This window comes from Zerene cesonia, chromosome 7 (assembly GCF_012273895.1).
Source record: "Zerene cesonia ecotype Mississippi chromosome 7, Zerene_cesonia_1.1, whole genome shotgun sequence".
Lineage (NCBI taxonomy): Eukaryota > Metazoa > Arthropoda > Insecta > Lepidoptera > Pieridae > Zerene > Zerene cesonia.
The window spans coordinates 3,284,852-3,296,125 of NC_052108.1; the positions used below are offsets into that span (position 1 = coordinate 3,284,852).

Genomic DNA, 11,274 nt, shown 5'->3' on the forward strand with positions numbered 1-11,274 from the left:
ATATGTATTGTTTCAATTGCGCCTTTAAATCTGTAACTCATATTAAAAATAAATTTATCAATATCTATAAATGCTTTAGGATCCGATGAAATAAATAAACTAATACAAATTATTTAAAATGCGTTTAAAAAATAATACTGTACCAAAAACAAATAAACAACCGTATTGTGCTCGTGTAAGGCCATCCGTATTGCTTGATGTTTCGAAACATCTGATATAAGACATAAGATATAAGATATATAGGAACTCTGCCTCATTAAGAGGAAATGCGATTGATGTTTTCGCCATGAAAACGCTCTCGTCTGATGTCTCCTTGGACTTATATCCAAGAATAGTAATGATGACAGAAGAATAATAATCAATTTCTTATTTGTCTGTTTTCCATTTTGAAGATATGTCATATTTTATAAGTACCGGAACCCTTAAAAACTACTCAGAATTGCTCATAAAGACGGATTTCAATAGGAGCTTAATGTGACAACTATTTAAAAAAATAAAAACATTGGGGCACAGCACATATCCTCATTATTCAGTTCATAAAATATCTTTAAATTGGTCAAATAAAAGAGGATGAAATAGACGGGAGCAAAACCTCAAAATATGGCTGCAGACAGTTTTCATCCCTATCGAGCGCAAGCGCTTGGAGAGTGAGAGCAATAGTCATATAATTTGCTAATTTTCAAGTGTCTCCAGTCGTATTTGCTACGTATCCAAGACCATTTAGTTAATATTGAACTGTAGGGTACCCAAATCACTTGGCCACGATTTCGCAACTTGCCAATATGAACATTTTCATATGAACTGCTTGGATGATAACATGCCAGCAGCATCGCCTGGCGTCTTACTGGGGCAGAGCTCTAATTTAAGTACTTCTTAAGTACCATTAAGTTCTTAAGTAATCGATGATTTATCCTAATGACTATGATATGGACGAATGGTTTACTGGATGATACTTAATCTAATAAATACATTTCCAAAAGTATTGTACACAAATATTATAAAACAATGGAATGATTTGAAATTTTTCACTAGCGGTGCCGAGGTGGCGTGATGTTTTAATTTACATATTAAAATCTTATTTTCAAAGTATTAATTTTCATTCAATAAACAAGAACACACGTTTCAATGCAACATCAAACCACCTCACTATATACTAAGTTATGCTGAACACCAAGGTAATAATTACAATATTTACATTTTTTTTGGAAGGGTTACCATCAAAACAGGATAACACGTAAATAATATAACGACAATGATTGGCACACACAAGAGTATAATCGCAGTACCGAAGTTTTTATGAATATAACACCTATATTGCGCGAGGTTATAGAATATACATATAAAATTTAAGCTAAATAAATGATATTAGAATTATATTTGTAAAACAATAAAATGTCTACCGTATAATGGGGTTATTGTTTGAAAACGAAATAGTTCAATCCAATGGCCCCCTCTTTTCATCAACCGTAGCTGCATTTTTATTATTAGAGCAACTTTTCATTAAGATTTATTTGAATAGATTGTACCGTTTCAAATATAAACAGCTGTTTGGAGAAATTATTACATAACTTGTTCCGAATATAAATTATTTTAACATTATTACGTCATTTCTATTACGCATTTATTATTAAATTCAATAATATATACACAACAATTCCAGTCTTAAGGTTCGAAACTCTAAGAACTATAATGTGTAAGGAAGCATCGTATACGTAACACGAATATAAATTAACAGAATTATATACAATAAATAAGGATCTTGTTTGAAAATTTCCTAAGGAAGAAATATTCAACAGATTATATAAATCAGGTCACGTGATTATGAAATTGGAAAAAAGTTTCGATAACAACAATTCCATCTGAATGATGCACTTATACATAGTTTTTATCCCTTTATCGATATATCACACTAGTTATTTCCAGGCACTTCTCACACCTAAAACTTCCTTTCTACCAAGAGTTAATAGTAACGATTTTTCATACTTCAACAAGATAAATACGTTGTTAATCAAATTCTAATTTCGAATCAAATATACAAAAACAGTTTGGAATGTTCGTTTAAGGAAAGGTTTCATACACGGGGCGTTTAATAAAATTTACTCGTACAACATTAACGGACATAACACAGAAACCACTTGAGGTCTTACAAAACTATCAGGCTAAGAACATTGCGGACGATAATGGCAATTTTTACAAGCGGCAAATCCATTTTCCATTGATAACCTCGTTTTCATGTTGGCTTTAGCAAAGAAGTTCAATAAATATTTTTTGGAGCAACATGTTGCTAGCAACACAGCGTGTTGCAGGGATGATAGAGCATGTTGAAATATACTCGCCCGAGGCGAGTTATCATTGAACCAAACTTTCCAGCAACATTACAAACCAACAAATATTTATCCTGAATACGAGGCTTTCATCAGTACGCGATTCGACAGATATAACTTTGTACCCATCTTTGAACATTATTAAACTGAAAGAGTATACAAAAAATATATGAAAATCTAAGTATAGGCCTTGTTCCATAAAAAAAAGAATTGTATATATGCAGATAAAATGTAGCTATTTAGTATATAATGTACAAAGAAATATAGAACCATTTATAGAATCATTATTTTAAACATAGAATTACGAATACAAAGTTATTCATCAAATCGACGGTAGCATGTTTGGTTTAAAATGTCCACTCTTTGCAGTGTCAATGAATTCAACAAACAACAATTAACATGCATTTTTATAATACATCGATTAATATTATTAGCTGCCATGAACCACAGACTATAAAAAGCGCATTATATCTAATATTTTTAACAGATTATAAAAGCTGCCATAGGTCACGGACTATAAAAGGCTCATTAAATAATATCCGTCAAGATGGATAAGATTTTTATATATAGAAGCTGCCATAGACTGTGGTCACAGAATAAAAAGGTAATAATAAATGTATATCTTAACGCCACGTTGCATACAATATTTTTTAACAGATAATAAAAACCATAGACCGCAGTGCACAGAGCGTTTGGCATTAGCGCCACCTGTTTGAAATTGGAAGTTTTATATATTTTTTAATTACATTATAACACAGCACCGATGCGACTTAGTATCGCCGACGACATCGCTCGTATGCCCTGAAAACCTAGGCACTGCGCCTGTACTGGGCGTGAGTACTGAGTTTTGTTCCTGCTTCGACTCTGGTATTGAACTCAAGCTGTGGTTATTGGAATTCATACAGGACTCTATTGGACTGCCGTTTGTTCTGATTTGAGCGCGTTGTTTCTTCAAGTCCGCTAGCGTTCCTGTAATCCGATAAATTGTTTATTATAATTGGTGTTTTGACTAAAATGTTAAACGTCAAAATGGTGCGTTGTGATGCATAAATTATTTATATATACTGATTGTTAAAAGTTATGCACGTGACTGATTTTTAAATGGTTATTTAAACAAAATATTAGCTATCTACAATGTGTACAGAAATACAGAATAGTTAAAAGGCCACAAGGTGTATGATGTACAACAAATCAAAACAAGAAGAAAACAATCTGCAAATATGTAAATTAGAACAACACTATTTACAATGATGTATGCATAACTGTGACGGAATGTGTTTCTCAACGCATACACTTTCACGTGCATTTAATAGACATAAATAGTGATTTTCATAAAAACGCCAACGTTCGAAAGTAAAATAAGCAATAAAAATTACGCAATAATTACTCAAGGCGCGATGGAAAACCATCGTAGCGCTTAAAACATGCAAAAGATTATTAGTTTTTTTTTTTTTGAAAGGAAAGAAACGACACTACAGCCATCTATCGGACACTACATAGCACTAAACTCTATACACGAAACTACACGATATCACACTAAGGAACACTAGACATCTACAGTTATTCAGAGACCTCTTGCCTCCAATATGCATCCTCAAGATTATCGCCCTCACTATTCCGCTGTCAATCCCTTCTATATATAAAACTGTGCAAAATTTGTTAGATCAGTTATACATTATAATTATATGTTACGGCTATTTACTATTCGATGGATATGACTGGGTCTTATATGAAATTACGTGTTTTGAAAGACATAAATTAACAAAATGTATGAATTTTTCCATGATCTTTGAATAGGTAGTCGCTTTTTTACAAATTTGTAATAGACCGAGCCACAGCCGACATTTAGCCGTAACGTATACATGTGCAAATTTACATATAGTGCTAAATGTTCGTAAGGATGCATATAATTACCTGCGTTAATCATGACGGTGACATGAACATTGATTTTACCATTATTGTCTGTTGTGTACGTCGCCGTACTGCCGTCGGCGATCGCAATCTGGCTTGGTATTACCACCTCTTTCCTACCATCGAGCTGGTCTTCGTTCTTGAACGCCTCATTGTCTTGACCTTCCGGCGCCTTCCGCACACCGTTGGGCAAAGTTCGCTCGTAATGTTTACCGTCGTTCTCTTGTATTGTCTGTATCGGCGCCGGCGAGTAATGCGAGGCCGCGTTCACACCGAACAGCGGGTTCGTTATCTTCGGCTGGCCGTACGGCGTATCGTTCGCGTCGATGTCGTTCGTGCGGTGTGTACGCGGGTAGGGTTGTTTGGGCACGGCGTAGTCTACGTTTTCAGAGTCGTAGCTCTGGTTGGAAGTTGTTGAACTTATGGAGAGTCGGGTGTTGGATATGTCGGCTGAGAGACTTGCGTTCGGATCGTTGTCAACGCCGTTCGCCAAACCCTGAAAATTAAAAAGAGCAAATTCATCCATCGCTTCAATAAACATTGCATTGATAGCTATTATTAATGTAAAGGTCGCGGTTACCATTGCGTCTTAAAGCAGTAGTAATTCCAGTATGTAAAAATAACAGCCCCATCTAGCGTAACTCATTATTTGTTTTACCAATAAACTTTTAATTGCAGCTGAGTTAAATTTCCTAATAAAATTATAATTAAGATGATATAGATCGTATTACATAATTGTCTCGTAGATACCATCGTTTATTATTAACGCTAATTTTATAGAAAAGGACTAAGAAATTATGCTCCATAAAACTTTATCCTACAAGATATATAGCAGGAGACTTCTTATGTCACAAAACTTGTAAATCGCGATAGAAACTAATCTTCTCAATACATAGCTGCACCAGTTGTTTGCGATGAGCCAATGTTTAGACTACAGCGCAAACAAACTAAATCAGTATTAAGTATATTTCAGTGAGATGCGTCTTTGTAGTCCCTATTCAAGGTTAGATCATTACTTACTACACAATTCCAAACACTATATATTTATCATTTAATAATAATACTTTAAGAGAGAGACGCTTTTTATAGATACAAGCGAAGCTAATAAAAAGTGAAGTCCCGTGTCCCCTACTGGGCTATGGGGCAGATGATATACATCTGTTTCACTGATCGATTTTTTTTTTATGGACAAGTAGGTGATCCGCCTTCTGTATCCTGCCAGACTGAGACTTTTTTTTTATTGTGCGTCCCAACCGGGAATCGAACCCAGGACCCCTCGGTTCTACGCTCACGCGTTAACCACTGTACCAAGGAGGCGGTCAAAAGCAAAGCGAAGCTAATAAGAGCGTATAAATAAAGTCTTTAATGTTAGGAAACCGCCACTCAAATATTAATTATTATTTGTAAATCATAACTAGCAAGATTTCCGCTTAAATTTTTCAAAACTTGACCAAATTTAAATGGGACAACACGGACGACACGAGATTTAAAATAAAAATAAGAATCATAAAAATCGGTTCGGCCAGTCGAAAGTTCTGAAGCAACACAAAATAATGCTATCGAATTGAGAGCCTCCTCCTTTTTAGAAGTCGGTTCAAAATACCACAATATACATATTCATGATACCCTAACCCCCTCCCCCTTAACGTGTGAGGAAATTTATGGATGACCCGGTTGATCCTTACTTCAAGTCCAGATTATAAAATCAATATTTCAAGAAAAGCAGATAATCAAGAAATCAAAGACCACTTGTGTATATAAGACACATGTGATCCAATACATAAACCGTTTTCTTTGAGAAACATTTATGAAATTTCAAGTTTATATAACCACAGTCTAATAATCCAGCTAAGTCCCGTTCTAAGTTCCCTAGTGGGGTATGGGGCAGATTATACATAATTATACAATTGTTTCACTGATGGATTTTCTTTATGGACATGTATGTTATCAGTCTTCTATGTCCTAACCAAGACTTTTTTTTATAACTGGGAAACGAACCCAGGACCGCTCGGTTTTACGCTCACGCGTTAATCGCTGTGCCAAGGCGTTCTAATAATATCCATACTACTCAATTATAAATATAATCCACGTAAGTGTATGTTTAATTACTCGTTAAGGAATTATAATTGATAAAAACGCTGACAATATATCGGATGAAAGATGAAGGAAAATCATTGCCTTTGTAAAATAAATTATACATTTTATATTAAAATTACGAAATATTGATTTTTTAATTATTTTCTATACCTACACATTCCTCGAAGGATCTGTGGCAATTTTAGTAAAATAACTTTATTTTTTATATAAGTACTCGGAAAAATGTGTTTATATTTAAATCAAAACATACCCTATATCTCAAACCAAGCACTTCAGGCTCCTTGCGGCCGCGGTGCAAATTATCGTTCGTCAAAAACATAATATCCAAAGACATTCTCTTTGTAAATCACGCACACTAAAACACTTTAGCACAAACACATTCAAACTTGGCACTTGAGTATATCATAATGCATCATATATATTTAAAAAAAGAACGCCGCGCGTATATTTCAGCTCTGAAACCGTCTGCCGTGTACGGCCGGCGTGCGTGATAAGGCGGTTGGAGGGAAATCGCAAGAAAACGTCGTTTGACGTTCGATGCGTTCAACGGAACGGGATTCCGCTTACGATTACAGCGCCGGAGCAATATTCATAACTCTTTACGAAGTTATCAATTAATTATTATTAGATATATAAAATACTTTTCTGCTGCTGCATTTATGGATAATAAAGGAGCTAATTTTGAAACTGACGTGTAGAGCGCACCGTTTCGTAATTTCATACGAGCGTTGTAGATTTAATCTGAAGATTACACTTAGATGGAACATAGCCTACAATTTTATAATTATTTTCCATTTGTCACGTGATCTATCATAATATGATCAAAATTCACTTCGATTTTGCACAATGATTACATGTAAAATCTAAATAAACACGAAGACGCAAATATTTAAAGTATCTCATAACTAAAAAGCTATGGAACTAGGTAGAACCAAAATAAGGTAATTTTTAAGTGAACCGACAAACATGTAAGGTGTAAAATTAATTATCTAAGTACGTCTAATTATCCGTTCTGACGTTGAAAGTGGAGAAAGTATGGCCAGCGTAAAAACGGTTACACTTCATATTTATTACGATACAGGAATTTTTGCACATGCTTTAATGCCAACTGATTACGATTTATTGTATCTATTTCTATAATAACTGCTGAATGAGTGACAAAATTAACAGAATACTAAAAAAAACTTCCTCGTACAAACTTTAGATACAAAGTTACAATTGTACGCATGTTCTCTTTACTTTTGATATAAAGCGATGTGAGACCCTCAAGATTCTTTAATCTCGCTTATCGAAGGGTAGAAGATAGAACCAGTACCTTGAGAAACCTCTATAGGTTTCTCTATGAACATGAAGGTTGAATAATATTAACAAAATCATGGTTTGCGAAACGTATAATTTGTCATATCTCTTGTGCATTTAAAAAAATATTGGACAACAATGTCCATATTTTAATTAGAAACCGTCAAAACGTGTATCGTGCACATCTATACATAAATCTAGCAAACACAGGTAGGTGCGCTCTACTGCAACTCCTACAAAATAATCGTTACGCAAAACAAAAGATAATAAACAAACGTGCAATTTATTCTCATGCAGCTATGTCATAACTCAAGTCCTTTATCGACCCATCGAGATAACTCATCGTATGGCTCGCAGATATAAGACCTGTGGTTTGCAAAAAGTGCTCTGGCAAAATCATAGCAATTAAACTTAGCCGGGCCGCCGTAAATACTTTCTGCCAATTAGTTCTGTACCCGATCTCAATAGCTGCTCGCGCATATGTCCGTTCTACTTGTTATTATCAAGTTATTAAATATAATTATTTTCTTATATCCACATACTTTTAATAATAGATTAACAGACATTTCTAATAATTATCGAATTAAGTAAATAGACATACACGTCGGTTCCATAAATACACCGTGTTTAATGATTTAGAAAATTTTACATTTGCTAGGTTCAAGTTTGTGCTATTTCCACGTATTCACAAACTGGTATTACAGGTTAATAATTTTGTAAAAAAAAACGATTTTAGTGGAACTAACATAAAACGATATCCATGATATCCCATTATTTCTATTGCGACGGAAAACACGCAGTTGTGTTATTTCAGATACTGTTCCTTATTAATTACTGATTAATAAAAATAGCTATACAGCTGGTAATGCAGCGTTTTTCGTCGCCACGTTTTTTTGTTGCAATGAAAGTAGTGAGATAATCCTAATATTTCCAATATTTTCATAAATGAAAATACATCGTGGAAATAGTGGGATCTGATCCACCAATTAAATCAAAGCCAAGATATCAAAAGAAACACCATTATTCATACCGTAGAGCGGCAAAGACCATTTCTTGTCTGAACCTAAAAACGAAGTAGTAACGGTTATATTAATGTCTCTTTTATCTGTTTATACATACCGTTCATTTCGTCTTTAATGTTTACAGCACGACAAAAATTTAAAAATGTTTATTAAAACTTTTAATTTAACGCTAAATCAGAAACTTGCAAATTGCAATATTTCACCAATCTATTCCATTCTAAAAAAAATCACTATAACACAAAAACCCTGTTAAACTCAAGTAACCGCACTTCATTCATTTACTATAACGATGATATAAAACAAAAGAATCGAATATATTTTCAGTATTTTTGTTTGGCTTTTTTTCAGGCAAATGGTATAACGGGACCCTATTACTAAGACTTCGCTACCCGTCTGTCTGTATATTGGAGAGACCATGTTAGAGTGTGATAGTTAAAATTGTTAACTTGGTGTATTTCTGCTGCAGCTATAATAACAAATAATTAAAGTTAGGTTAAGCAAGTGTTCCTCTTTAACTTACATCTCCGACAGAGAAGCGTGCTAAAATATACCTCAGACCTACCAGTAATAGAAAAAAAAGAATAGCTGAAACTGATCTCAATTTCGACAAATTATAAATGCTAAAAAGAACAGGAAATCACCATTAAATGTATATATACATACTTTTAAACGATCGAAATCGATCGTTTAAAAGTATGTATACCGAATGACGTTGCCTAGAACATAAACTGCACTATTATTTTTCTAAGAATAATAACTCTAACAAACAGATTAATACAAAAAGCGTATAACAATTACAAAACAGAGATCTAATCTATCTATCTCGAGGATGACCTAAAAATCCATTCAGATATACTATTGAAATAAGCGTTGATTAACATAGCATTACATATTATGCATGTTCAGACATTCGAAGAAATTTGTATGAATTATCGCAGTAACAATGCAAAATTTCTCATCCATAAATCACAATTAATACAGCAAGAATTATTTTTATCTGCGCACTGAATGCATAAATAACAATAATTAATTACGATATTTAAATATACTCATGTATTAGACTGATAAATGCAAATTTTTTAATTAAAAATATACTAGGGAGAGCCAAATAAGTGGTTTTCAAATAAGTGTTTACTAACTTAAAAATCCAAGCAGAACTGAAGGATTAAATTGTAACGAGTACATTATTTTTCTGTTTAATGCTATGGTGTATGGTTTGGTGGTTCAGTTCTCCATTTTGAATATAGCAAAAAATGACGGATTTTTTTTATACAATATGTTTTTTACATAAAATATAATTCCGTGTTTATTTATTGTCTAATATTTGAGAGAAACGTCACAAACAAGGAGAAGCTTCATATCGATATATCTTTTGCTATAACGTCTTGTTCAAACTCATAATTATCGGGCATTTTAAATATCAAGAACATTTGAAGTCTTATTCTTACTTGTCTTTCAGACTATTTTGAATAATGATAAGTACACCGTCAGCTTACCTTAGTTTGTATTCTTATAAATTCTAACTCAAGTACAAAATAAATATATACTTCAACCCACATAAATACGCATCTTAAAACAAATGTAGGAAACTCTGGCCCGTAGTTTTCACTAAGAAAAATTTGAACTTAATCCTTTCCGTATAAATTTGACATCCATTCAAAGGCATTAAAAAAAAAACCGACCATGATGCCTAATGAACCGGCATGGTCAGGTTTCCTTTTCATGGCCGCTGGCCTAGTTTACACGCGTTATGCACAAAATTATCGGTTGAATGATAAATATATCGTAGCTATTGTATTGAATCTACGGAATCGACCTTACCTTAAATGAACCTTCCGTCAACAGTTTAACAATGACAGACGATATAAAGGTTTTCATTTTGCAATTGAAATCTGATAAATTGCATTTATAATTTGCGTATCTAGTATTATATAAAAAAAAATTGCCTAAAATGTACAGCTTTTTAGAAATTTTTATTCTTTTTTCATGATGAAAAAAGTCTTTTTTTTTATCTGTCGCTATCTTTCATTTTGTTCCCGGTCAAATTCGGGGAAATTTTAAATGTGATTCATACCGGATGACTACCGCGTAAATTAAATTACTCGTATTAAATCAATGTTAAAAATACATCGCACTAGCTGCGCCCCGCGGTTTCACCCGCGTAAGTCCCGTGGGAATATCGAGATAAAAAGTTGCCTATATGTTATCCCAGTTGTCCAGCTGTCTACGTACCAAATTTCATTGCAATCGGTTGAGCAGTTTTTGCGTGAAAGAGCAACAAACACACACATATCCTTATAAACTTTCGCATTTATAATATTAGTAGGAAGGATAGGATTAATAGGTTAGTAGCAGTAGAGTAGGATAGGATTTATTGGGCTTGAGAGGCCAAAATCGGAAAAAAAACTGGAGGTTTTGAATATGAGTATGATCGATATTAATTAGTGAAAAGAAAACAACATATTATTATTTACAAACGTTTAGGTACATATTTTCCCTCTTCCGATTCCCTAAAGCTTTAGAACTAACAGGCGCCTAGGAATCAAATAAAATATAGTTTAAAAAAACTAAAAAACACGCTTTTCAAGCACATCAAACTAAAAACTATAAAATAATTTTTA

The 11,274-nt window shown here is 33.4% G+C and overlaps 1 protein-coding gene across 3 annotated transcripts in view; it reads right to left on the minus strand.

Moving 5' to 3' along the window:
- Positions 1–2,264: 2,264 nt before the first annotated feature.
- LOC119840924 (protein phosphatase 1 regulatory subunit 16A) overlaps positions 2,265–11,274 on the minus strand; it is a 33,760-nt gene continuing 24,750 nt past the window's right edge. Inside the window, exons 8-9 of one of the 3 annotated variants that reach the window (XM_038350244.1) lie at positions 4,278–4,731; positions 2,265–3,293 (exon numbers count right to left, since the gene is read on the minus strand). In XM_038350244.1, the coding sequence (XP_038206172.1) occupies positions 3,067–3,293; positions 4,278–4,731 (681 nt within the window). In that variant the 3' untranslated portion in view covers positions 2,265–3,066. Of the gene's footprint in view, positions 3,294–4,238; positions 4,732–11,274 lie in introns of all 3 variants that reach the window. The other 2 variants (XM_038367706.1, XM_038367705.1) reach the window with 2 other exon arrangements.